This window comes from Strix aluco, chromosome 15, assembly GCF_031877795.1.
Source record: "Strix aluco isolate bStrAlu1 chromosome 15, bStrAlu1.hap1, whole genome shotgun sequence".
Classification (NCBI taxonomy): Eukaryota; Metazoa; Chordata; class Aves; order Strigiformes; family Strigidae; genus Strix; species Strix aluco.
The window spans coordinates 12,845,221-12,869,868 of record NC_133945.1 but is presented as its reverse complement, the minus strand read 5'-3'; the positions used below and the strand labels follow the sequence as shown (position 1 = coordinate 12,869,868).

At 38.6% G+C, this 24,648-nt stretch overlaps 2 protein-coding genes across 3 annotated transcripts in view; one reads left to right on the top strand and one right to left on the bottom strand.

Moving 5' to 3' along the window:
* Positions 1–3,512, top strand: part of CYTH3 (cytohesin 3) — a 53,743-nt gene extending 50,231 nt beyond the window's left edge. Inside the window, exon 13 of the mRNA XM_074840998.1 lies at positions 26–3,512. Coding sequence (XP_074697099.1) covers positions 26–98 — 73 coding nt within the window. The 3' untranslated portion in view covers positions 99–3,512. The remainder of the gene's footprint in view (positions 1–25) is intronic.
* Positions 3,513–4,569: 1,057 nt separating this feature from the next.
* Positions 4,570–24,549, bottom strand: USP42 (ubiquitin specific peptidase 42). 2 transcript variants are annotated; one of them, XM_074841073.1, is made up of 17 exons: positions 24,519–24,549; positions 20,633–20,867; positions 19,675–19,875; positions 18,333–18,443; positions 18,068–18,170; positions 17,834–17,901; positions 17,618–17,688; positions 17,016–17,098; positions 14,766–14,877; positions 14,222–14,362; positions 13,919–14,019; positions 13,319–13,457; positions 11,917–12,648; positions 11,419–11,507; positions 9,250–10,758; positions 8,506–8,783; positions 4,570–5,831 (listed from the first exon to the last, which is right to left on the bottom strand). In XM_074841073.1, exons 2-17 carry the CDS (start codon positions 20,856–20,858, stop codon positions 5,791–5,793), a joined length of 4,005 nt encoding a protein of 1,334 aa, XP_074697174.1. In that variant the 5' UTR covers positions 20,859–20,867; positions 24,519–24,549; the 3' UTR covers positions 4,570–5,790. The 2 variants fall into 2 exon arrangements, with proteins under 2 accessions (XP_074697174.1, XP_074697172.1); XM_074841071.1 differs by lacking the exon at positions 24,519–24,549 and adding an exon at positions 23,099–23,337.
* Between the last annotated feature and the right edge of the window lie 99 nt (positions 24,550–24,648).

The following is a 24,648-nucleotide window of genomic DNA, read 5'->3' as shown; positions in this document are numbered from 1 at the left end:
GGATGGTTCCTTTTTTCTCTTCTAGAGCAAGTATCAGCAGGGATCCCTTTTATGATATGCTGGCAACAAGGAAACGAAGAATTGCAAATAAGAAATAGAACGTGAACAGCAACTTGTATACCTGCATCAACATATAAATGAGCATACGGTTGAGTGATAATGTAAAAATTGGACAAACTAAATGAAGACAATAACTGTAAATTTTATATATAAACACTTCACTATGATGTAAAAACTTGGCAAGACCTTTCAGGGTAAATAGTTATTGGCATGTAATTTGAAGTAAGCTTCAGATCCCAGAGGATGACTATAATGAACTTAATTCAACTGAAAACATGGAAGCCTTGTTTTCACTTACATTAGTCACAACTCCAGCTTACTTGGGTTGGGAGGGAAGGAATTCGAGGCTAATAGTAAAATGTCCCATACCTGTTATTTGAGCGCATTTCCCATAAAAGGAGGAGTGATTATAAGACTTTCATCTCTCACTAAAATGCAGTACCAAAAGTGGAGTACAGCGTGATCTAGCACTTAATTTTTCTTTAAGCAGAAATCCCACAATCTCAGTATGTTTTCAGATCTTGTGTGTTTCACAGTAAATGAACAGCTGAATGCAGCTTTCATTTAGGATTTGCTCTCCTTTATGGAAATAGCTTTTCTTTTTCGGAAATGCAACTCGGTGGTAGACTGGCACCTACGTGGTTAGCTAGTTGTGCCAAAGGGTTTGGTTGATATGCACTGAAGTATACACAGGTCCCAATGGCAAAGGTTTGAGTCTGGAGCCATGACACTAATTACAGATGTGGCTTGACATTTGCCAGTAGGCTAAAACTCATTCCTGTCTGCTCATACACTCACAATAAGCAGTAAGATTTAATGACTGGTTTAATCTGCTTTTTATATAGTAAGATCCTTCGTACGTTTTAGATATGTTGTAGTTTAATTAACACTAAGTTACTACTAAAAGAGTAAGATGACAGGGCTTGCATGAGTTTTTAAAGAGGAAAACCAGGAAGGTGAAATCTTTCTGCAGGATACAGCCCTAGAGAGTTAAGCAAGCAGGATTCATTCCTTTGCTTGATAACAAACTTTGGACATACCGAAAAGTTCAGTATTTTTATTGCATTCTTAAAGGCGATTTTTCAGATCTGTGCTTCAGCAATTGAAATTGAAAAAATGAATAGACAGCCTTATTTTTACTTTAGAAATAAAATCTTACACACTGATTACCTAGAGTAACTGAACTCCCCCACAAGCACATGTGTCTCTTTTTTTTTTTTTGTAATTTGTGGAAGATCTTTCTGTGGTCCTACTGATAGTCTTTCAGTAACATGTAAACTGCTATGGCAGATTCTACTACAATGTTTTTCTATTGATCGTGCACTTACCATTCTTAAGTTAAAGCCCCTAATTCCACAGCGGGGGCAAAATCTGGGTTTTTTTGGACCCTACTGCTTCTGTTAGTACTCAGTTTTTCACAGACATGTTGAACCTGAGCCATGCCTACTGTGCCAATGAATGCTTTGGACACCCAATACATTGTCAAAGCAGTTTTGCTTGTTGGAGTTACAGAAGCATCTCTGGATACATTATAGGGAAATGTGCTGCACTGATGAAACCACAGACTTAGTAAGTTCTATTTCAAATCTCCTTTTAACTGTAAGGGAGAGTGTGTTTCATTGTTCCTGACTTACTGATTTGCCTGGTTTTGCATGGGGTGTCAGCCTGTGAATGTTTTGCTTTATTGTATGTTTGCAAAAAAGGCCGAGAGGAAAAGAACAAAGTAAACTTTTTTACACCTTAGATTTTCCCCAGAGACTGTGGAATTGCAGTCTACTTGGATGGCTGTTCAAATCTGAGTACTTTCAAGGGAGTGAAACTCAACTAAAGGAGGTAGAATCCTTGAATAAGTATCAGTGTGGGGACATGTTTGCTTAATGGAACACATTTAAACTCTTTATAGAAACAAATTAAGTTGTATGTCCTATGTTTGCAAAGCAGCATGATTATAGCATGCTGACATCATTTGTCTTGAGTCTTCTGTTCCACAACTCCCAAGCTTTGTTTTCAGCCAATGCATACATCAGTTTTAGCTTTGGACAAGTAGATTTGTAATGCAAATAGTGCTAAGCCAGAATCAGTGGTACTAATGAGTGTAAAGGTGAAAAGCAGCAAATAAATTATTTCTGGAGAAATGTGAGATGACAAAAGCATTAAAAAGTCATGAAGCACTTTTGTATCAATTCTTATCTTCTGAAATATCACCTTCAAGAAAATCTATTTATTTAACTAGGTGAGGATGTCTGCCTATAAGCATGAAGGAAATGCCTTGAGAGTTTATTTGCTGTATTTAGTTTGAAGTTCTTATATCCGGCAGAAATACTTATTTAGAGTAACATGTAACTGAGGATATTATAGCAGGAAATATATTATTTCTTAGCATTAAAATGCAACATCTTAAACAGCTCTTTGTGGTGCTCAATATATCTATTTAATTTACCAAAGCTAATGGAATAACATTCTTGTGTGTGATATTTGATTTCAAATGTTCTTTGTAACAGTATTAACAGGGAGTGAAACTGGCCCAAAATTTCCACTGGCCACGAGGCCAGTAAAACAAAGTGGCTTGTGAAAGTTTTGGCCAAATTAGGTACTATCCATGAGGGTGAAGAAAAATCTCTCGACCTTTCCCTTTTTTATTGGGCTTCAAGTCCAGGGGTGGCTACTAAGACTAGCTGCTCGGTGGCCTAAAGCAGTGTCTGTTATGGTTTGGCCATGCTGAGGAAAAGTCCTCTGGGGACAACAGACTTCTCCCTTCCTGTTGCACTGAAACTTGCATTAATTCTTCAACTCTTTGTTTTTAACATTGCCCTTTACAACTACAGGGGCCAGGAAGAGCCACTACTGCTTCTGCCATGTGCATGGCTTCGCACAGTGTCTAAACCATTTGGCCACTAACATCAGCCACGTTGCCAGTGCAATCTAGGGAGAGAACTGTATATAATACTTAAGCTCAGCTGGACTGACTTAAATTTTACAATATCTGATAAAATAAGCTCTACATCACTTAACATTTTGAACCGTTTTAAACTGGTACAAAACTGAACCTTTGTAAACTGAGCAGCATTTATAATGCTTCATATATAAAAACAATGCATATTTTTAAGATTTATTACATATCTATGTAGATATGCTTGCTGGAAAAGCTAGGTCTGTTGTAGACCAAATGCTACAAATTAAGACTTGTGGCTTACCAGTTTCATTTCTATATTTTCTTGGAAAATGTTTCTAGCTAGAGTTTAAATATAAAATGTAAATACTGTACAGATATGTATTGATATAAGTATTTACTTGGTGTACACAAGTGATTTGCATGACAAATACTCTGTATCAATCATTGTTAAAAATGTGATGTCCTATGTAAATCCACTGCAATATTAATGTTTTCATTTATCATTAAGACCTGTTGCTTAAATCTGGAGATTTTCTCAAAAATAAAGTGTGAAACTATACTATTGTATAGCTCCTCATTTACCAATAACACGTGGGAGGCATTTTTTTTCTGAGAGCTTAAGTTTCAATTTTACAGCATAACTGCTCTTGTAAGTAAAAGGCCTCTTTTCCCTACATTTAGGCACACTGATTTAAATTATCAGGTTTAAGTTTTCAGAGAGAAAAACCTTCAACTGCAAAATAGATTGTTTCAGTAAAGTATGCTACAACTATGAGTGCTGTTCCATTAAGAGATGGTTTCCCTTGAGAGCCACCCTAAATTAAGGAGGTATTTTGTCAGTTCCCTTCCATGAGTTTCAGTCAGATGTAAGTAGGGGGCAGAAATCAGATCTCTGCTCCTCAAGTAGATTAATTAGACCCCCCCCAATTAGTAATAGCTAATGCTGCTGCAGTTGCCCAGTTTGCTTTCTCCATAGCTCTGTCTGAAGCTGTCAGGAACTGCCCTCCCTCCAGTTACTGCTTGTTATCTACTTCAGGCAGTTGTTGCTTCTGAGGTACAGCAGTCAACACTTCAACTTTTATACATTTATGTCAGAATTACTCATCAGACAAAAGACAAGACACCAAATCTTGGAGCTAGAGGACAAAAGAGGAAAAAAAAGCCAGATACAGGAACGGTATGTGGTTTGTTTGTCATGTTACTTTATGTAACTTCACATAACTGTTGCCATAGGAACATTATGTACACTTACGTACACTTATGGTTTGGCTTTATGGTGTTCTCCATGTACCAAAATATTACTTTAAGTATTTAGTAAAACATTAACTTTGCTCCTTTCTTTTTTTAGTGTCACACACAGTAAAAAGCTACTGCTGAGCTTCCAACCTGTTGCCTGGTTTTGGAAGCTTTTAACTTCAAAGGAGAAAGCCTTCTGCATTCTTGTCTAGGCAGCTGAAGTCCCAAGTTACTTATCTTCTCTGGGTCACACCGACAGCATCTTCTCACCTACCACTGAAAGGAAGATCTGATTTCTTGAGTATCAAACACACTCTGAAAGCTGTCAATTCACATGACATATTGCATGTTAAATAACTCAAGTAAAACTCAAGTAAAAATCCATTTTAACTTTGCTGTATTTATATACTATATAAATTTTACATGCTATATATTTACAGTGGGGCAAGTGCTTTTTATCTTTAAAAAAACAAAGATCAAACTTTAGACATCTCTGAACAACACAGCTTGTATAAACCAGACAGATTATTCAGATGAACTGTATTTAATACAGGTTCCCCACTCATCTCCTGATGCAGGACCAGTGAATAATAAGTGCATCACAGTTTGATAGCATTTAATAATAAAAATAAAAATCACAGTATGAATTTGTCTGTAACTAGACACTTTAGAGAGACAAAACAGACAACTGAGACTTAAGACAAGTGACAGTATATTAAGAAAATGTAATAAAAACATATGGAAGAGTTTACAAATAGTCTTGAGAGATACATTCAGAACTGCATATTCGTTGTTTCACAATGTTGAAAACCAGCAGATTTTCTTCAGATCTTGAATATAACTCAAATGTGAAGTAAATTAGTTTCTAGTGTCAGACATCACGGAAAAAAGATGACGCTCTTGCAAAGCTCTAGTTGTTTGAGAGCTTGTGAAATTTTAAATAAGTCTTTAAATTAAATATACAGACTGTCAGTTGCAATTTTTATAAGTCCTGGTCGCTCTTGCACCAGATGTCTAACTTGGAGTAACATTACATGAATAACATAAAGTCAACCTGAGTCTGTAATTAAGCAGCATTTGAGATGGTCTATTCCAGGGCATTACCTCACATGAGTGAGATATTTATGTGGTAATTTACAATGTTCAGCAGTTGTAAAAAGTTTCCACCCTTTTGGATTAGAAGTATATTTTAAAAAAGAAAGTCTCAAGTTAAAAACTAAAAAAAGTTCTTTCATGGTAAAATTCTGTAGAGAAATGTTAAGCACCACTTATGACTGAATTTTGTCTTGATGGTAATTGTTTCGATAATAGGTTTTGATGGTCAATATTGGTGATGTCGGGTTTGATGGTCAATATTGGTGATGTCGGGTTTGATGGTCAATATTGGTGATGTCGGGTTTGATGGTCAATATTGGTAATGTCGGGTTTGATGGTCAATATTGGTAATGTCGGGTTTGATGGTCAATATTGGTAATGTCGGGTTTGATGGTCAATATTGGTAATGTCGGGTTTGATGGTCAATATTGGTAATGTCGGGTTTGATGGTCAATATTGGTAATGTCGGGTTTGATGGTAAAAAGTTGTCGGGTTTGATGGTAGGTTTAGTTTGAGTAGTGAAGGCTTCCACCAGTAAGCTCCACAGCTGAAAGACAAAAGGAAGCAATGTCACTCCCTGTCGTGACATTCAACATAAAACTATGTCTCAGTGGTTTGATTTCTGAAAGAGAAGTCTCAAACCCGCCCACAGCTCCATCTGCTCTGTCACTACAGGATCCAGCTGACTCGAGAAGGTGGCTTCCTCACAATTAAACTGACTGCATTTCAGTTCTACGCTAACGTTGGTGAACTCTACAGAGTGTTAGGACAAAGCTACCTGCTTTAATAGCAAATGGTAGACCTGAGGTAAATTAAATTTTGTTGAAGTTTTGCCTAGACAGCATCCTTGTTTTACTAACAATCTTGTGGTCAAGCTGACCAAATCTTACAAACACAAGCCTTCAGAAACTTGCTGGAGAGAACATATAGGAGTATAGAAAATTAACTGCTTTAAAGCTGCTCTTTCTCCCATTTTAATCCTTAGGAATTTATTCAAAGTAACATGAGTCCTGGTGAAAAGGCACAACCTAACAATTCTTTCTCAGTTGTTCCTAGTCTGTCCCTGGCTTTGAGAGGTTCAACAATCTAAAAAGACAGTGCTGAAGTGGCCTTTTTTGAGATTAGATTCCATCATTCAGAAAAGCCTACTTGAGACCCCATTTTTTTAAAAAAGATTGACCTTCCACAAGATGAAGCTAATTAACATCCATGGACTTGATGAAATACTAAAATTCTCAAGACTTAAAAAATTGCTTTTCACAGCCCTCATATCCCTCTTGTGTTGCAATCAGTGTACCAAAGTGGGGTACTGTCATCATATTTAACAAAGAACATCTTTCACCCACATAGCCTGGTAATCTTAATGCCCCTGACCTGTGTAATGAGATGCAAGACATTTACTTTCTTACTATACTTTTGACTGGTTTAGAAAAAAAAAACAAGTTTGCCATCTGCTGGCTGGAGAATTCACTAAAGCCAAACCAGTATTAGAGCAGATGCATTTTCTTCTGGTTCCTGATCTATCAGCTAGAATAGACACAGTTTTAGTGCAATAAGGATTATTTTGACATTAGTGTCATAAAAAAAAGTATATTTTTACAACAATAGTATTTGAAAGACCTCAATTCAGTCCTCCTTCTTAAATTCTCCTTGTTAAAGAGATAAATATCATATTAAGTTTTACAAGAAGAATGTGTGAACCTTCAGCTTTCCCTCCATACTGTATTTTTAGAATAAAACTTTTGGTTGTCTATGTCCTAAAATACAATAATTGTTTTTCCACAAATGCACTTTCCTCTTCGCCTTAAGCAAACTTTTCAGTGCAAGAATCTACTGACTGGCAATTAACTTCAACGGGGAAACCACATGAAATTTTTGGAAATTAAAATCTATTCTAAGATTCAACTTCTCCAAATTGTGAAATGCATTCAGCTGTAATGCAATTCTTCTGGTTTTTATGCCAGAATGACATTTTCAACACCAGGCTATTAATGAACAGGATTGTCACTATTAACCCAATTCTTAAATTGTGGGTACATATAAAATGTAGAAAATTTGGAAAAAACCCCTTGCTTTTGGACAGGGAGCTCTCTTCTTCAGGGATTACTTATCTATAAGAGTAAAATAGGTGGTTGAGGGTGTTGTTTGTTTATTAAAATATCTGAGTAACCAGGACTGTCTTTATGTCAGATAATGGGCATTTATGAAGGTTTTATTTTTATAATAAACACTTCTGTTCAGAAAAGTTTAATGGGAAATGTCAAATTTGATTTTAGATGTTGAATTTGTTCCAGTGTGCAATCTTCTTCATTGTATAATTCTAGAGCTAATTAACTTAAAACACAGTATGTACTGAGAGCCCAAGTCAGGGCTATGACAAGCAACAGCAGAGTTGTGTAAATTCAGTCAGGCACTCAAGCTTGTATTTAGTTTTTATAAGCAGCACCAAACTGACTTTTTAAATATTAAAAATTGGGAAAGAGCTGTTTCATCATTCCACTTCTCTGTATTTTTAAGCCTATACTAACAGAAAAACACCAGAGGTAAATAAAACAATAGCAGGAATCGAACATACTCTCCAGGTATTAAATTGCAAAGCGTCCTCTGGAGGACTAACAACTGTGCTTTGAAGGCAGATCTACATCTGAAACCACAGTATTTCAGTATTGTCACCAACTTATGTTACTTTGAATAAGCAGGCAGCACTGTTTGTATGTTATGAAACAGCTGAACATAGTATGTTATTTAAATCAATTACTCTGGCAGTCTTTTTTAGGAAGATGGTGCTTCACTACAATATTACTAACAACCTGGAAGGCTCATGTCACCATCTTCCATCCTGGCTACTGAACCTCCTGTCTATGTACTAGATTCTTTTTCAAGATATAGCTGCCCAAGGTTTTTTTTTCCTAGTTAGCTGGACTGAATTTAATAAGGCATCTTGCATCTCTCCCACTTGTTCACCACTTAACCATCAGACCAAATTAAAATCACTTGCCCTTCAACCCCTTCGCAGTTTTATTTCAGACTTTCTTTCCTAGCAGTCATTTAAAAATAGGAAAAAAAAAAAAAACTATCAACTTTTTTTTATATTAATGCAGGCTGTTTGGGAGCCACGATAGAAAGCAGAGATTTCATCACACAAGCATTTAAAGATTGTTTTAAATAACAACGTCTATGTGAATAAAAAGCAGTCCTGCAAACATTCTGTGGTCCCTTACCTTTAACATACTCGGATGTGATGCAGCTGTATTTCTTGCTTTCACCTGCACCATCCTTGTAGGGTTGCTTACTGCCCTGGTTTCTGTATTGCTCACATAAATAGCCACCTGGAGGACAGGATTCTTCCCCCTTCTCCCGTGTTTTCTTCTGGAAACGATCATCTAAATATTCCAAGAAGCCTTTCAGTTTCCTGTCGTGTTTCTTCTTCTTCTTCTTTTTCTTATGTTTGCGATTGTCATTGTCGGAGCGGAGCATAGAGAAATCCAAATCACAAGGTCTGAGGAAACATGCAAGTTAAAAATAGAAAAACAGATGTGGCACTTGATGCATATATGAAACGTTATTTATTTTACCACAGGTGATGACTTGCAGCATGTCAGCTATTTTGTGGGAACTTCTGCCCATCTAACTTATTTTAGATGCAGCAAACTTAAGCCCTCAGACTGAAGGACAATAGGTCCTGGTTTGTACACAAATCATTAACAGGGGCTAGTTGTGGAATATGTGGAATTAAACAAAAAAATTGTTGCAATCTAATCAAGAACGGTGTGCAGATGCGATTCTAACTATGTGGTCCAGATCTAGTGTTCTAAAACAATTCAGCCTTATCTTTCCTATGACCTGACCCCCAGCCAGATTATTCTATATAAATAACTTGGAAACAATGAAAAAAAGGCAAACATGAGAAACACCCAGAAAAGAATTAGGAAAAAATTGCTGATTATGCAGGAATCCTCGCTTACATGTAATCCTTCTCTCGATGTTTATCTTTGGACTTCTTTTTCTTCTTGACCTTCTTATATTTTTTCATTCTTTGGTCATCTATCTTTCGGCATTTCTTTTCTATTTCGCTTTCGCTTCCGCTTCCGCTTTCACTTCCGCTTCCGCTTCCTTCTGTGTGGGTATATTTTCTTTTGAGACTTCTTAGTTTTTCATTGTTCCGGGAAGAGTCCTCGAAATTTGAATGGGTTGATACAGGTGGAAGTGCATGCCTTTCACGAGAATATTTTTCAGACAGCTGCTGAGGTACTGAACAATGATGTAAGCTTGCTCTGTGGCTGCTAAAGTGATGTCCGTCTTCCTCTCTAGAGAGTGCATTGTGAGACCATCTGCTTTTGCAATGATAATCCTTATGTGACCTGTTATTGTAAGCTTGACTTGATTTGTCAAAGTCTTTATCACAATGAGAGGACCTTCTCTCTCTACCATCTCTTGTTCCATGAGCAGAATAATAATCATTGTAGTATCTGCATTTTTCCCATCTCCGTGGTTCATCTTGATAGTATCTTTCTCTGCTCCAAGTTCTCTCTCCTTTGGAATAATAATACCTATTCCTGTCTTGTTCTGTTCTTTCTCTGCTTCGGGATCGATAACGAGAATATTTTCCTGAGCTTTTGCCATTATTTGGACTGTTTCTGTCATTATGGGAAGATCTGTACTTGCTTTCATTGCAATATTCCTGCTTATGACGATTTTGCTTGTTTGTTTCCACACTGCGAGAGCGTCTGCTCTTGTGGGAATAATCATCTGGTTTGCTTCTGGTTTGCTTCTCCTTCTCTTCAGTGTCCGAGTTTTCTCTCCTCCTTCGGTAGTGCTCTTTGTCAGTTTTTTTAGAGTCATATATTCTTTTCTTATGTTTTTTCCTATGTTTATCTTCTTCACATTTTTTATTATTCAGTCCCTCATCTTCTCTAGAAAATTGACTCTCCAAAACTTTATCCAGCTTTGTAATAGAAGAGTCATTAACAGGTGGTACTGCTACATAGTCATCAGAAGTGTCCATTGGATCTTGGCATTCATCGGTAATATCTAGAGATGCAAGTCTACATTCAATGTCACACTTTAAAGAGGAAGTTTGCCCTAATTTCTCTCCGCTCTCAGGAGACCCTTTGATGTACAAAGGATTTTCTTTTGAAATGAGTTCAGGTTCTTTTGATCTTCTTGGTTTGTCTTTGTCTCTACCATCTTCATAGTCACACTGCCCAAGGAATTCATCTTCAGTGTCCAAGGATTTTTTCCTGACCTTGTGCTGCCCATTGATATTGAGTTGCGCATTATCAGCTTTTGTTATAATACTTTCAGCAACTTCTTCTTTGGTAGAAATGGTTTCAGAATCTGATTGAGTAAAAAGATTCTCAACCTCACAGCTAAAGTTGGAAGGAAGCTTCCTGGATTCTTCATAGGCAAACAGTGCTTCCATCACTACAGTTTCCATAAGAGCATCATTCTCAGATTTCTGAGGTCCAGGGACACTGCACAAAATAAAACCACATTTTTCACTTGAAAAAGTCCATCTAAAAGATGAATGTTAGGAGTAAAATCCCCTTAATTAAAAAATCTGGTGGCTACTGCAAAACTCTGAAAGACATTCTCTTTAGAAACCTATTCTTACACCTTCCTCAGCTCCCAGAGGAGGTTTTTCTTCTCTTGGTTCTGCAAGTACTGCATTAAAAACCCCACACCCAACACATCTGTCTCCCTGTACTTGCTGCTCTGAATCACATCAATAGGCAAAACCACTATATTTGCTCTCCCCCCAACTAGAAAAACAGTAAACACATGGATTTCCCTCTCTCCCCCACATGGGAGAGCAGATGGTGGGAACTTACATTCACACATCCTAGGATGGAAAAAAAGGGAAAGAGGAATAGAAAAGTATTCCAGACAATGGAAAAAATACAAAAACATTCTATGAAGAAACCAGAGTTTTCCAAAAGGCATCTCCCTGCATTTAATATCAGAATAATATATGCTCAGTGCTGATGTTTGCAACACTAGATGTACATTGTGGAATTCTCTGTACTGATTTAAATCTTTCTATTAAATAGTATTAGCAGACAGGTAAAACAATGATAAACCTGTACGAAATCTGGTTATGAAATCTGGTTTTAATCTGAGTGTACTCATTTTACCTTATTTCCTCTGACAAGCTGTTCAGCTGGCTGTATGCGAGAGATTCTAAGATTATTTCTTGAGGAATTGGTGACAAAGCTACAGGCATCTACAATTAAAACATAGAAGTTAACAGAAAGTTAACAGAAAAACAGAAATAAACAGAAAAAATACTATCTTTAGTAGAAAACTACTGTTTGCAAAATTTCTACATTAGATGTTAAACATGATCACTTTAAGTTATATGTGCTATCCCTATTTTACACATCACCCCACTCACCGCCCCCAAACATATTTACAAAACTTATGAATATTATCACAGCTGAACTTCTCTTAAGTTGACATGTTCTCATATGTCAGCTCAGCCCTGCAAATTCTAATGGGATAATAGCACAAAGTTTTATGATGAAATTTCTGCTGTTTTCTCGGTATTTCACATGAATTAGGAACATTACAATGTTTCTGAATACCAAATACATCATAGGTGAGAAATTCTAGATGGAACAAACATAACTCACTGGTTCAAACAATCCATTTGTTTTAGAAAAGAAAATCTCAGAAGGTTTAACAGGTTGGAGTTGGCAAGTGGAATCATCAAGTTTCAGTCCATTTTCTTTAGATTCATTATCTAAACTAATAGCACCATTTAGTGAATCATTTTTTGGCAGCTCATGTTGGGATCTTTCTTCTTCAGCATTCTGACAGGGAGAATGGGAATTCTGCAATGTATGGACCACCTTTCCAAGCAAAATTCCATTAGCAGATATTATGTTGCAATTCTTTTTAAACAAGCCCTTCGACTCCTCAGATCTTCCTGAAGATTCTGCACCGTAAGGGACAGTGTTATCAGAGCTGAGTTTAGGATTTCCATTCACTGCTGGCTCAACAAAAATTTCATCAGGAACTTCCTGTTTGGAAACATTAATAGCAAATGACATTGTAGATGCATTTGAGGTAGACTCTGCTGCAGTAGAATTTGTAAATGTGGATGAAGGAACAGGCTTGCTTAGATCCTCATCCTCCGCAGCACTAGGACAGGCAGGTTGTGACACAGTCTGACGGGCAGGCAATTTGTTGTGAATACTGATAGTGATCTTCTGGTTTTTTGATGGGTCTGTAATTGAAGGCCTGGCAATTGCCCAGTTTTGAACACAAGCTGTTGGTGGAGCTGAAGATGGCCTTTTTAGAGTGACACCAACAGTATTTGCATCCTCTTTTAGGGGTCCATTTCCATTTAAACGACTTGAGTTCTGTATTTAAAAAGAAGAGATTGCAAGATGGGTATGTGCAAACACACAGCATCTAAAGTTTTAAAACATGAAATTCTCCTACTAAATATTTCTATAAATTGCCTCAACACCTAAGAAGAAAACATACCCCCCTTCAAAGATAAATCTAAGTCCAACAAGTGTTCAATTCCTGCTTTTGGGTTACTGCATATTGGTATCAAATGAGCATTATTTCTGAAACCCACCCAAACATCTTAACATTGAAAGCTATTCCCAAATAGATTTATTTTCCTCTTTAAAGATTCCCTGAAAACACTGGAATAATTGTTCTGGTACTCAGGAACAAGACAGTTTGTTTTCACTGTCTCAGCTAAAGTGACACTGATGCAGGGGGTGGGGAAAGCTTTATGTTTTCTAAAAAATTATTTAAGCATTAATTGACTACTTATATTGTCTCAAAAGAGTAGTTCTCAGTGCTTTAGAAAGCTGAGTTGGAAGTATTAAGTAATGAAGTAGCATGGCTGCACAATTTAGGATTAGCCACTGTTTGAATAATGCTGGCTGTAGCATGAGGGCTGTGAAGAAAGCTGCAGTGTGGGAGGGAAAATAAAACTAAAAATGCTAAAAAACAACAACAAAACCTACACCAAAACCAAAAAACAATATCAGCATGGTGCCCCCCTCAAGTTACCTTAATCATATGAGGAGGCAGTCGTGGTCCCATAAATCCAGTCTGCTTACTGTTGGCCCCCCGCTGACCAAGGAATGAACGGGAATAAGACGGTGCTGGTAAGTAGAAAGCACGGTCTCCGAGTGTCAAATCATAGCGCCTTGGGAAAAGAGCAGTGATCGTAGTTTAGAGCTTTTCTTTCAGCCTATTATTGGATTAAACCCCATACTATAATTTTATAGGAACAGTTTATATGACACAGAAGACATGTACAGAAGACTTAACCAAGACTACAAACTGAAAATTAGATAATGGTCTTCCTACAATGACTATCCTTTTCAGAGCAATAACTCATCCTTACACCATCTGTGGCGTTAACTTCTCCTCTTTTCTAAATTAGCCAGCTAGAGAGAGCAGATATAGAGCAACGTACACAAGTGCAGCAATTTAAGGCCAAGCAATGAAAGATAATAAATGACATAGGGAATTTCAGGTTAGACAGAACTGAATTCTACAAACAGTAATCTTTTCCAAGGACAGAAAGAAAAACACTTTAAAAGAAGAAAAATATCAATAACAAGAAAGTAACATATTCGGAACGCATTTAGTATTTGTTATTACCTGATATAAAAAAGTACGTAAGCTTGCTGATTGAGAACTGTTTTGATATCAGAAAGCTCTACTGAGGCATCATTCATTCGATACCAAAGTCCATTACCGGCCTGCAAGTAAAGACAACAATATCTTTAGATGAATTGCATGTTTTCCAGATGACATCACAGGTAGAACACTACAGAACAAAACATACCAGAACAAATCAAACCAAACATACAATGCAACCTCTTCCCCTAAACACAGTGGTTACCAGTAACATTTTAACTTGTCAGCAGATTTTACCCTGTTAGAAATCAAGCTGATATCTACCTTTATGAAGCAGAGATAGTGTCCAGCATTACAGTTGAAACCACTATGTACAAGAACTGCATATAAAGCATAGATGAGTGGTTCTCCAATTGACTGGGACATATATGCTCGAAGATCCAAATATTCAGGATATTTTACATCCTAAACACAAACGAAGAAGATTCAAAAATTATCCTGAAATACTTCAGGGAATAGCTCAAGAAAAACACCTCTAAAAACACAGCCTAGGATGATCTTAATATATTTAAAAGAAATATATAATTTAAAAATACTTATTCTCATAAACAACATTTAATAATTTAAGCTGCAGTGAACTGTCTTCTACAGAATTAGCTCTTTAAGAGTAAGGTATATTCTTATGGTCACACGGGAACTTTATTGTTATTAAAAAAGAAAGAAGAAGCCACAGTTGTTATATTGACTTTTCTCAGACTATAGTTATTAGTCTATACTTATCGCCTGCAAACGTTAACAACATTTAAAAAAGTATTCATCTTTGGAAAATCTCCCATTCCGATAAAGTGCATTACAGCTGTAAATATACCTTGTTGATCTTTCCACCTGTAAAATTTGCAAATCTTTTCAGTGATATTGTGAGAACGTTGGAAGAACGATGTATCGTATATCTCTTTGATGCAGGAACCATCTTTTTACACCTTAAAAACAAGCACAGACAAATGTTTTTCCCCCTCCAAAAGTCAAACAAGTTTTCATCTCTCACACATAATCTTTACTTGCATAATATGTTTTTTCTTTTCATAAATCCATACACTGCATTTCAGGTTTGTTAATAGAAGATAGCAGGATATAAGAGGATATAAGCTCTACAGAATAAAGGATTTAGAACATATCTTTTGATAGCCAAACAAATGTCTGAACATGTATGTTTGTTATGCCGAAAACGTAAGGCTTCCCAACAACTCCAAGTGAAGCAGGACCAGGAATTTCTCACTAGAGCGCATCACCAGAATGTGAGGCAAGGTAGTATTTCTTGTTATACTAAAGTGGCTATTTTGAACACATGTCCTGAATACATTCTTTCAACTTTCTGCAGCAATGCCAATACTAGAAGTGGAACAAGAGAGTCTCCATCCTCAGAACTAGAAACTGCAAGTAATTTCCAACACGGATCATCTATCAACATAAAAAAATTCACTGGAAGGAAATAGTCATTCTGCAGGAGGGAGACATTGGACAGTACTAAGTTCTCACGTGCTGAGGTTGTGTAGAAAGACACTGAAACTATCTTTGAAACAAAATTGTTAACTGTTTGTTGCATTGCACACTCAAAGGTAAGACCTACAGAGTAAGCTGTGAAATTCAACCACGAGCACAAAGACTGCAACATGTCAGTTTGCATCATTAGGAAAAATACTGTTGATAGTTAACAAATAGAAAGAATTAAATAGCCTCTTTCCAAATCTGATGTCAAAATACAAGACAGAAAATTCCAAACTGATGGAGAATGCCTATGAACAAAAAAGAGATCCACCCAGAATAAGCAAAAGAGAAAAAAAAAAAAGGCATTTTATAAAATTCTATGAAACTTGTAATTAGATACAAAGTTTTGAGGCAGTAATCTTTATTAGAAAAATTCGAAAAAAGGAAAACGTCAATTAGGAAAAACTTAAAAGTAGTAGAATAATTTACCAGCAATGGAAAAGATACCGTACATATGCTAAACTTTTCTTTTTAAACTCACAAAGACTGAAACTTCTGGTTTTATGTGTGACTGAACTGATCATACTGCACATTAATGAAGGATCATGCAACTGAGATGTGAAGTGCTTATTACAGTTATCTTACTCTTCCTCGACCATGATCTGTCAACTATGAGAATCCTTCATATATTACATGTTGCTTGCTAGGATCCACAGACTATAATGAACCTGGGATTAAATTATTGTAATAGCCTATTGGATGCTCTTTATTCAGTATCTGCATTCAAATGTACTAATTAACTTACAGTTTTCCAAAACAAAAAGCAGGTATTGCATTTTTCATTTAGGAGGATCAGACAGGAATGTTACAGAACTGAGCCTGGCGGCTTTTGCTTTTCTCAGTTTATGTTTGAATAACAACTTGTTCTGCCAAAATCTCTCATACAAATGTTCAATGCTCTTACATACGTAGAAACATTTTACATATTGACCAGCAATAGGACATCGTAATTTCATATGTTTTCACTAAGCATAGATTAAGTTTAGGGTGACTCATTTCAGGCAAAGGTAGTCCACAGGTTTTAAAATTCAAGAACTGTGCAAGACATTGTTCAATGAGCCAGGCAGAGGTTGCAAATATTAATTATCACTTAGTCTGTTCACATTCACTGAGACCCAATCTCACTTTGTTTCACAGTGAATGCTAGGACCTTCAGGAAGCTGATGTTGCTTCCCACCCCAAATCGTTTTCCTTAGCTCCGTGCTTCAGCTCACTGCTACTTATGGCCATTTAAATATTTCAGTGGGCAGATTCACACTTATGAAGACCGACAAGCCCCTGTGTAGACAGTATTAGGCATAAAAGTCTAACGTGAGGTAATAGCTACAATTCTTATATTTCCAAATATTCAAAGAGAAACAAAAAAATTACTCACTACAATACAAATGTATTATTTTCTAAGCTTTGAATAATTTCAGTGTATTAGTTATATAAACAAAACTAAATGAAAGAACAACAGAGCTGTGTCTCATTGTATTATTTCTACATGAAGTCAAAAGATAATTTATGCTCTAAGTCATGCAATACATTAAACTCATATCCTGTATTAAGATGTAATTAGTAATAATCTTACTTGCTGCACTTATAGCTGTTTTCGCCGTCAAGTTGTTCTGGCTTCACAAACTGCTCTAAGGCTTTAGTAACAGATGTAACCGCCTGAATGAGTAAGAAAGTAGAGCACTAAGTCACTGGAAATGCAAAATTTCGAACACTTACTAGTAGTTACAAGAGAACCTTGCTAGTTCATACTTAAGTGACCTACTGTGAACTAGTAAACACTGTGAAAAAGGAGGCAGAAACAGAGTTACCTCATTTGAAGATGATTCTACTTTGAATTAATAAATTTTGCAATGCCACAGAAAGCACCTGTGATATGCTTTGGCATCAGTAATGAGAACAATCAGTCTAACAATAGATGTACATTAAAGTAGAATAATCAAGAAGTATGATAGTATTACTGTTTGTGTAGATACAATTATTATTATTCCAGCTTAAATACAATGCCAACATGGAGACCATTTACATGGCTTCCACAGAAGAACAAAGTCTAATCCACTCCCATGCACCACCAAGCTCTTTTGTTTTAACAGTATACGTTTTCAAGTAAAATTACTTAATTTTAGAAAGCTCTACAAGTCTTTACACATCTTGACCCATATTCACAAAACATCTTACCTTTATATCCAAAGTAATATCAAGGAATGGCTCATATGTATCTGAAACCGCTTTGCAGTTCAAGCACTTGACTGGAATCAAAATACAAATGCTTAGCAATATGTGAAATTTAAATTATTAATACATATTACTTTAGTCAAACTACAAACTCCTTTACTACAGACAGACAAAAAGACACAGACCAGTTCAAAACACAGTGAGATTTTTAAAAAGTACCTCGGGATCTTAGATAGCCTCCGAATATCTGATAAATAAGTGTAGTGGCTTGAGATGATCTGTCCAATCTGGAAATAAATTATAATCAGACCTCAGAAGATTTAAGGCACCAAGTTAAAAAGCAAAACTGTTTGAAGAGTTATGAAAACCAAGGACATAGATTTTAATTTATGATAGTAAATAAAGGTGTAAGAGGGGCTAGAGAACATTGGAAGTTAATTTGTTTATGCTTACTTGGTGCTTCCATTCAAGCATGCCTTCTGCAAAGCGTCAACGGTGAAACATAAGAATTCATGGGCATCCTCTTGACTACCAAAATGGAAATGTTTTCCTATTCCTAATAAATAAGAAGGTTATTATATTTATCTCATATAAAATGAAAGAAACCTCATATTTCTAAAATCTCTCTTCTTTAAAGTATCAAAATCATTTATACGCATCAAATAATTATTGAAAAATTTAAAAATATCAAAAAATAAAACCATCTGAAATGACTTACTTTTAAGGCCATTAATAACAGATGTCGGCTTGATGGCACTGTTAGAGGAGCAGAGGACCTGGTTAATGTGAGTCTCCATGGTACACATCATACAAAAACCTTCTTCATGACCTGAAGAGTGAAAAAAGAAAGCATCCCAGTCTAGTTAAATATACATTGCTATAAAGAAAAATATAAAAAAAAATAATAATCTTTAAGTTATAGGTACAATGTCCACTCTCCACACTACATAGTCTTCTCCTAAGGTGTCAATATCCCAACACTGTTGTGACATTTTATTATGCAGAACTGTACAGAATAAAAATGTCAATTAAGTCTGTATTAACTTGCATTTTCTGATGAGAAACCTAAGTAACTATTGCAATATCTTTTTTTTTTTGCAGGCTGACAGGAATGTGAACTCCACAGACTGCAGAAGACATGAGGAAACAATATTGACATTGATGATACAGCACTAAGAGAGAATGTGTGTTATTTTCAGCACACTGCTGTTAGGTGAGCTGCATGAGAGAGCTAAGAATCCTCTGGGAGAAAGGAAAGATAAGTAATGCATGTATTAGTATTTCTGCCCTCCTTTATTCAACAGGATTCTTAACTGAAATAATTTTTATATATGGTAAGAAAACACAATTAAATTTCTAGGAACAAATACTAAGACATCAGACTAGAAAGCATACAGGTGCCTTTGTAAAAATACACATATATGGATACGAAAAGAGGCTCCTAGGCTTAAATAAATTAAAGTATAAAAGCAAAATTCAAAGAACACAAATTCAAGGGTTTAAAAACCACAAACTTTTATTTTGAATAAAATCAGTCTAAATTTTAATACAGTCCCACACAAATTTATATTTGAATTGATAAGAGTTAGCTTGTAGTGCTTTCTAGGATGTTGGGGTTTTTTTAATGGGTCAACAGTGAATGTATCAGTCATCGCAGTATTAGTGCGTTGCAGTATCTAGGCTGCAAAGACTAAGAATCTATGATGCCAACATCTTAAATTTTACCACCTTTCTACCAGCAGGAAACCCAAATGCCAAATGTTCTTTGAACACCTTACTTTACAAGGCACTTCACTATTCAAATGAAGCAAGAAATTATTCTTTTTTTTAAGTTTTATCATGGTGCATTACACGAACAAATGCACTTTATATGCAATTCTGAGCCTCCTGTTAATATAATCATAGAACCACTTTCCTAGGTTGGAAGAGACCTTTAAGATCACATTCAAAGTCAGCTTCTACAGATAAAATAAGACAACTAAGTTTTCGTCACAGGATCACTTGTTCTTTCACCTTCAGAGCTGTCCAACAGATTTATAATAATGTTAGAATGTACTCACATGACTGGGTGTGTTCGAGGGAAAGCATATAATTGGCAAGAGGTGGAGTGTAGGTCAAACACTGCAGGGTCGAATTGAGGAAACAGGTGTTGCCAAGATTGTGCAGGCCCACTCCAACGCTTTGAGTCTGCTGCCAATCCATGCAGATTTTCTCTGGCGGAAAGAGTATTCTTTGCGGTGGGGCGATTCCGTCATTAACAACTGCAAGAAAATTCTATTTTAGAAGAGATGTATTGTTTCTGTTTTAAAAAGGATATTTTAAAAGTAGCATTCTGCAGGAGCACCTGGAAGAACAGCTATACTCCAAACACAAACACATAAGTTGCACAGTTTTAACACTGCCACCTGAATTTGCTGGTCAACACACTGTTTTGGATAATAGTTTATTCAGCTGTTTTAATTCTTCTAATGCAAGACAAACTACCACTCTGATTTTGGTAACTATTGCCATCTATTGCCTTTAATCTGATTATTAATTCAATTATTTTTTCCTTATTGTAACTTAAACCATAAACTTACAATTATATACTAATAAACATAAGACCTAAGACAGAAAAATAAGCAAGTAGCTAGCACAGAAGGTAACCCTATAGACATCAGATCTCTTCCTGAGCAGTGTTATCATTCAAAGACTTGTGAATAACGGAAGCCATGAATAGCAATGGTAAAATGTACTTTTCTCTGCATAACAGAAAAGACCTGGGTAAGTCTGTGTATTATAAAAAGCTCCCCATAATTGATTGTAAATAGATCAAAACTAAGTTACAAATAGATTGTAAATAGATAAAATTAAGTTTTGCAACACAGGTCCCTTCAGTTGCCTTAGGGGATTCTCAAAATGGAAGCCTACCGCTGAAGTCTTTGTTGTAGTCCCATTTTATAGCAGAGCAACAAGCAAGAACTGAATTTTCTACTTTTGTTTTTAAGAAAAAGGGGGCAGGACAAAAGACACACTTACCTAGGTCTCTTTGGCCAAAAGGTTTAGATTTCTGAGAGGATCTGCAATAGATAGCACTCCCGGGTCCTTTGTCTACAGAGACCTTGTTCGTATCTTCTGGAGGTGCTACCCGGCCCAGATTGGCAGCGCGTGATGTCATTTTTTTTGAACGGGGTGCCTTGGATTTGTCTGATCGTCTTGACGATGATTTTTTAGAGTTTGAAGATTTCTGTTTAACTATTGTCATTGTTCATATCTGTAACAGAGGCAAAAGTTCTGGTTGACATAAGAACGTCAAGAAGCATTCCATAAAGAAAAGGATAGGAGAAATCCTGTCACTTAGTCTCAAAGAAATAACTTGAAGAACTAAGTAAGACTGATTAAAAACCAAAACCTGCAACCCAAAACTAAACACACAAAGCAAAATTTTCCATCAAAACTGTATCAATATTACTTTTAACTTCTGCAGAGCTGGTGACTGGTGACATTTCTTACACTTTCATGGGATTTTAATCCATTACAGTTATAAAGACTTTTTTTAAAGAAAAAAAAGGAGCTGTGAGCAGTGGCACATTCAAGTTCTGGCCTGTTAAGATCCAGGAGGAGCTGTTTGGCCCATCTTTTCACTCCTGGGAATCACACACCTCAGACACAGAGGATGGGAGATAGCTCTGACAAATCTTGGGAAAGGAGAGCAAGAAAATACTTGTAAATTTATTTCCACCTGGGTTTCTTCTGCCCTTCCAAGAAATATTTGTTTGGATACAATTTTGGCAGCAGTACTTGTGATATTTTGCACCTATCGCGTTTACAACTCTTACTATCAACCAAAAAGCATCTTTTTCAGTTCTACTTATGTAAAGGTGTACATTTTTCACTGGCAAAACCACAGAGGAACATAAGCTTCAAAAAGGAAATGCCAAACATAAGAGAAAGCAAACCAAACCCTCAGCCCTCAAGGACAAAGGCAATAACTGACATTAAGTCCTTTTTAACATGCTGATTAGGTTTCAAGATGATACATCTTTAAATATGTGTAATTGTGTGTGCATAGTAACCTGCTGAATAATTACATAATCAATTATCAATTTCTGTATTTAAATTTTTGCTACTATCCTACTACAGCACTTAGGATCTTTTTAAGTTTAGAAAAACTGTAAACTTAACTGAGGGTTTAAAGCACAAGCTGCTTTGTTATACTGAAATAACTGAGAGAACAAAGCATAAAGCAGTTTCAGATTTATGGCACAACTTGATTGCTACTGATAAAACTTAAGGTAGATTAAACAGAGCACAGTAAACTTCTAGTCCCACAAAAGAAATGTGCAAAGCCTTTAATTAGATCCTTTCCCCTTTAAATTTTCAATTTAAAATCCACTCAACACACATTTTCCAGTTCTGAGAAGGTAATACACAAAAGCGGAAAATTCTCTCTCATTTCACTGAGAAATGAAGACATCCTTGTCCATTTGGAAGACTAAGATGACAGTTCTTGGGCTCAGTGATTTTCAAGTAAGATCCTGTCTTCAAACTGCAGATACCAGTGGCATCTCCTTTTTCCAATTAAAAGGGAAAGCGTTTCAACAATGCATTTAAAACATATTTGTGGGACAAAAAACAGAATCAAGACTGTAGTGAAAGGCAAACTGAAGAATATTATCACAAAAGAGCTTTAGTGTTATATTGACCAACGTAAGCCTTATGCGTTTTTTAATTTTTTGACAACCAAGTGATACATCACCAGATACCAAGCACTACACAACAGCAAATATCAACACTAGTAAGAATGCACCACTTTTTCAAAATATCTCAATAAAAGTCCTAATTTGAACATAACATCTCTCTGACAAAGAAGTACAAAAACTATAAACACTGTCATTTCTTCCTCTCCCATTGTTCAACATACATACAGATTCTGTTCCTATACCACTGCTGAACATAAATTTACACTGTCATGTGTCTTGAGTGTTATTTCCCTGTGCGGATGTCCTAATAGACTTTTCCCAGTGTAATATTGAAAAGTAAAACAGATAAAATAGTTACTTTCCTCCCATTTGGAGTTTTGCAGGAGCATTATTTAGATTTTTTTCATCAGTCTCATCACAAAACGCATCAGTTATGACTTGGATCTAAATATTTACATTTGGTCTCCACTTTGCATACAAAGCCACAGCTCAGGAAGATTTTATACAAGATCCCATTCACAAAGCTACGTTTAACCAGGGAGATGGTTAACCAGGTGATAATGCATTTACCTCATTACAAAACAAACATTTTCAGCAGCGATTGTAAAAAAATTACACACACAAAAATACCTAGGTAGCAATAAGGACCGATAGAAAACTACTACAGCGTAGATACGAAGCCGAGGCACGTTTGAATCTCTAAATTACAAACTACACTTCCACCCTGCAACGCTACGGTAAGCAAAAAAAATAAAGGAAGTGAAGAAACACTCCAAACACACACACGCCGCGCTAGTTTTACCTTCATCAAAAAATAATCCAGCCAGAAGCCAGGAAAGGCGAAATTAAGGATGGCTTTACCCTGCCCTGGAAGGCAGCGGCGGAGCGAGGCGCAGCCGGACGGTGCCCGGTCCCTGCTCCCCGGAGCTGCCCGTTGCGGCCGGTTGTTGTGACGCCGCCGCGTTCGGGAGCCGGGGCCGCCGGGGGCAGCCCCAGGGGCCGCCCCGGGCTTTACGACCAGTGCTAAGCTTAAGGCGCCGACCCGGCCACCTCGCGCCCCACCTTTCTGAAGGGGTTCGGTTCCTGAAAACGTTTTGACACCGGCAGTAAAAGGCGGCTTTCACGGACAGGCACAGCCCGCCTGCCCGCAACATGTCCGCGCTCGGGAGCGGCCAAACACACGCCCAAAACAAAACCGACCCCGACTACAGCGGGCGAGGGAGGGCCGGGGAACGGCTCTGAGGGAGCCTCCGCTTCGCCTCACCCCTCAACTGACGCCGCGCTCCGGCCCCGCCAGCGAGCCCCGCGGCCCCACCAGCAAGCTCCGCGGCCCCACCAGCAAGCTCCGCGGCCCCACCAGCAAGCCCCGCGGCTCCCCGCCCGGCTGGGGGCAGGCCCAGAGCCGTGCTGTGCCGCCTCAGCGCCCGCCCTCCCCGCCCCGGATTCACCTTTCTGGGCCCGAGCCGGAGCCCGCGTCAGCGCCCTGCGAGTCGTCCGGAGGCAGAACCGCCACTGGGATGGCCCCAACGGCGACTCCGTGCCCATGGCAACGCGGCGGGGCACGCGGTGGGGCACGCGGTGGGGGGGCGGGGACCGCCGGCGGGGGGGCGGGGAGGGGTGCGCGAGGAGGCGGCGGCCGCAAGGGGAGACGAATCGCACCGGACCCTCGGAGCGGGAGGCGGCAGGCCCGGCGGGGAACAACCGCGGGACTCGGGGCAAGGGGCTCCCGGTCGACCCTCCCGCCGGCACCGGGACGCGGGGAGGCAACGCCGAGTCCTTGCACCGGCAGGAGGAGGAGGGAGAGGCGGGCACCGGCGGGACCCTGACGGAGGCGGCGGGCGCGCAGCGGAGGCATCGCGCCGGGCACCGCCACCCCGCGTCGCGCCGGGAAGGGGCCGGTCCCGCCGGCCCAGGGGGTGGTGGCGGCGGCGGGGCTGGGTCCCTCCGCCGCGTGCTGGGGACGGCGCCCCGCCCCGCCCGGGGTCCCACCCCCTCCGGCTGCCCGCCAGCCAGGAGGGCAGCGGCCGAGCGCCCGGCCGGCGCCCCGGCGGGGCGGGGTGGGCTGAGCCGAGCCGGCTGCTCCCGCCGGTCGCTTTCCCTTCCCTTTCCCGGGCCGGCCCCTCCCCCCCGGCCCATTGATTTCCAGGCAGGGAGACGCACGCGGCGCTGCCGGGCTCCGCCAGGCCGCCGCCAGGCCCGACGCTTCCCCCCGGCCCCATTACCTGGCTCGGCCCCGCTTGACTCGGCGCTGCCGGGTCCCCCTCGCCGCAGCCCCCGCCTCAGCCCGGCCCGCTCCGCCTACTGTTACAGCCCGTCGGGGAACAATGACGTCCCTCCGCCGGCCTCTTGCAT

What these genes read in the sequence shown, in the direction of transcription:
- USP42 (XM_074841073.1), bottom strand. Translation starts at nt 20,858, where the DNA reads ATGACAATAGTTAAACAGAAATCTTCAAACTCTAAAAAATCATCGTCA. An exon ending in TGTTATTAATGGCCTTAAAA is followed by an intron (nt 18,171 to 18,332) that starts GTAAGTCATTTC and finishes CTTATTTATTAG; the next exon opens with GAATAGGAAAACATTTCCAT. An exon ending in TGCCTCCTCATATGATTAAG is followed by an intron (nt 12,649 to 13,318) that starts GTAACTTGAGGG and finishes TTTTAAATACAG; the next exon opens with AACTCAAGTCGTTTAAATGG.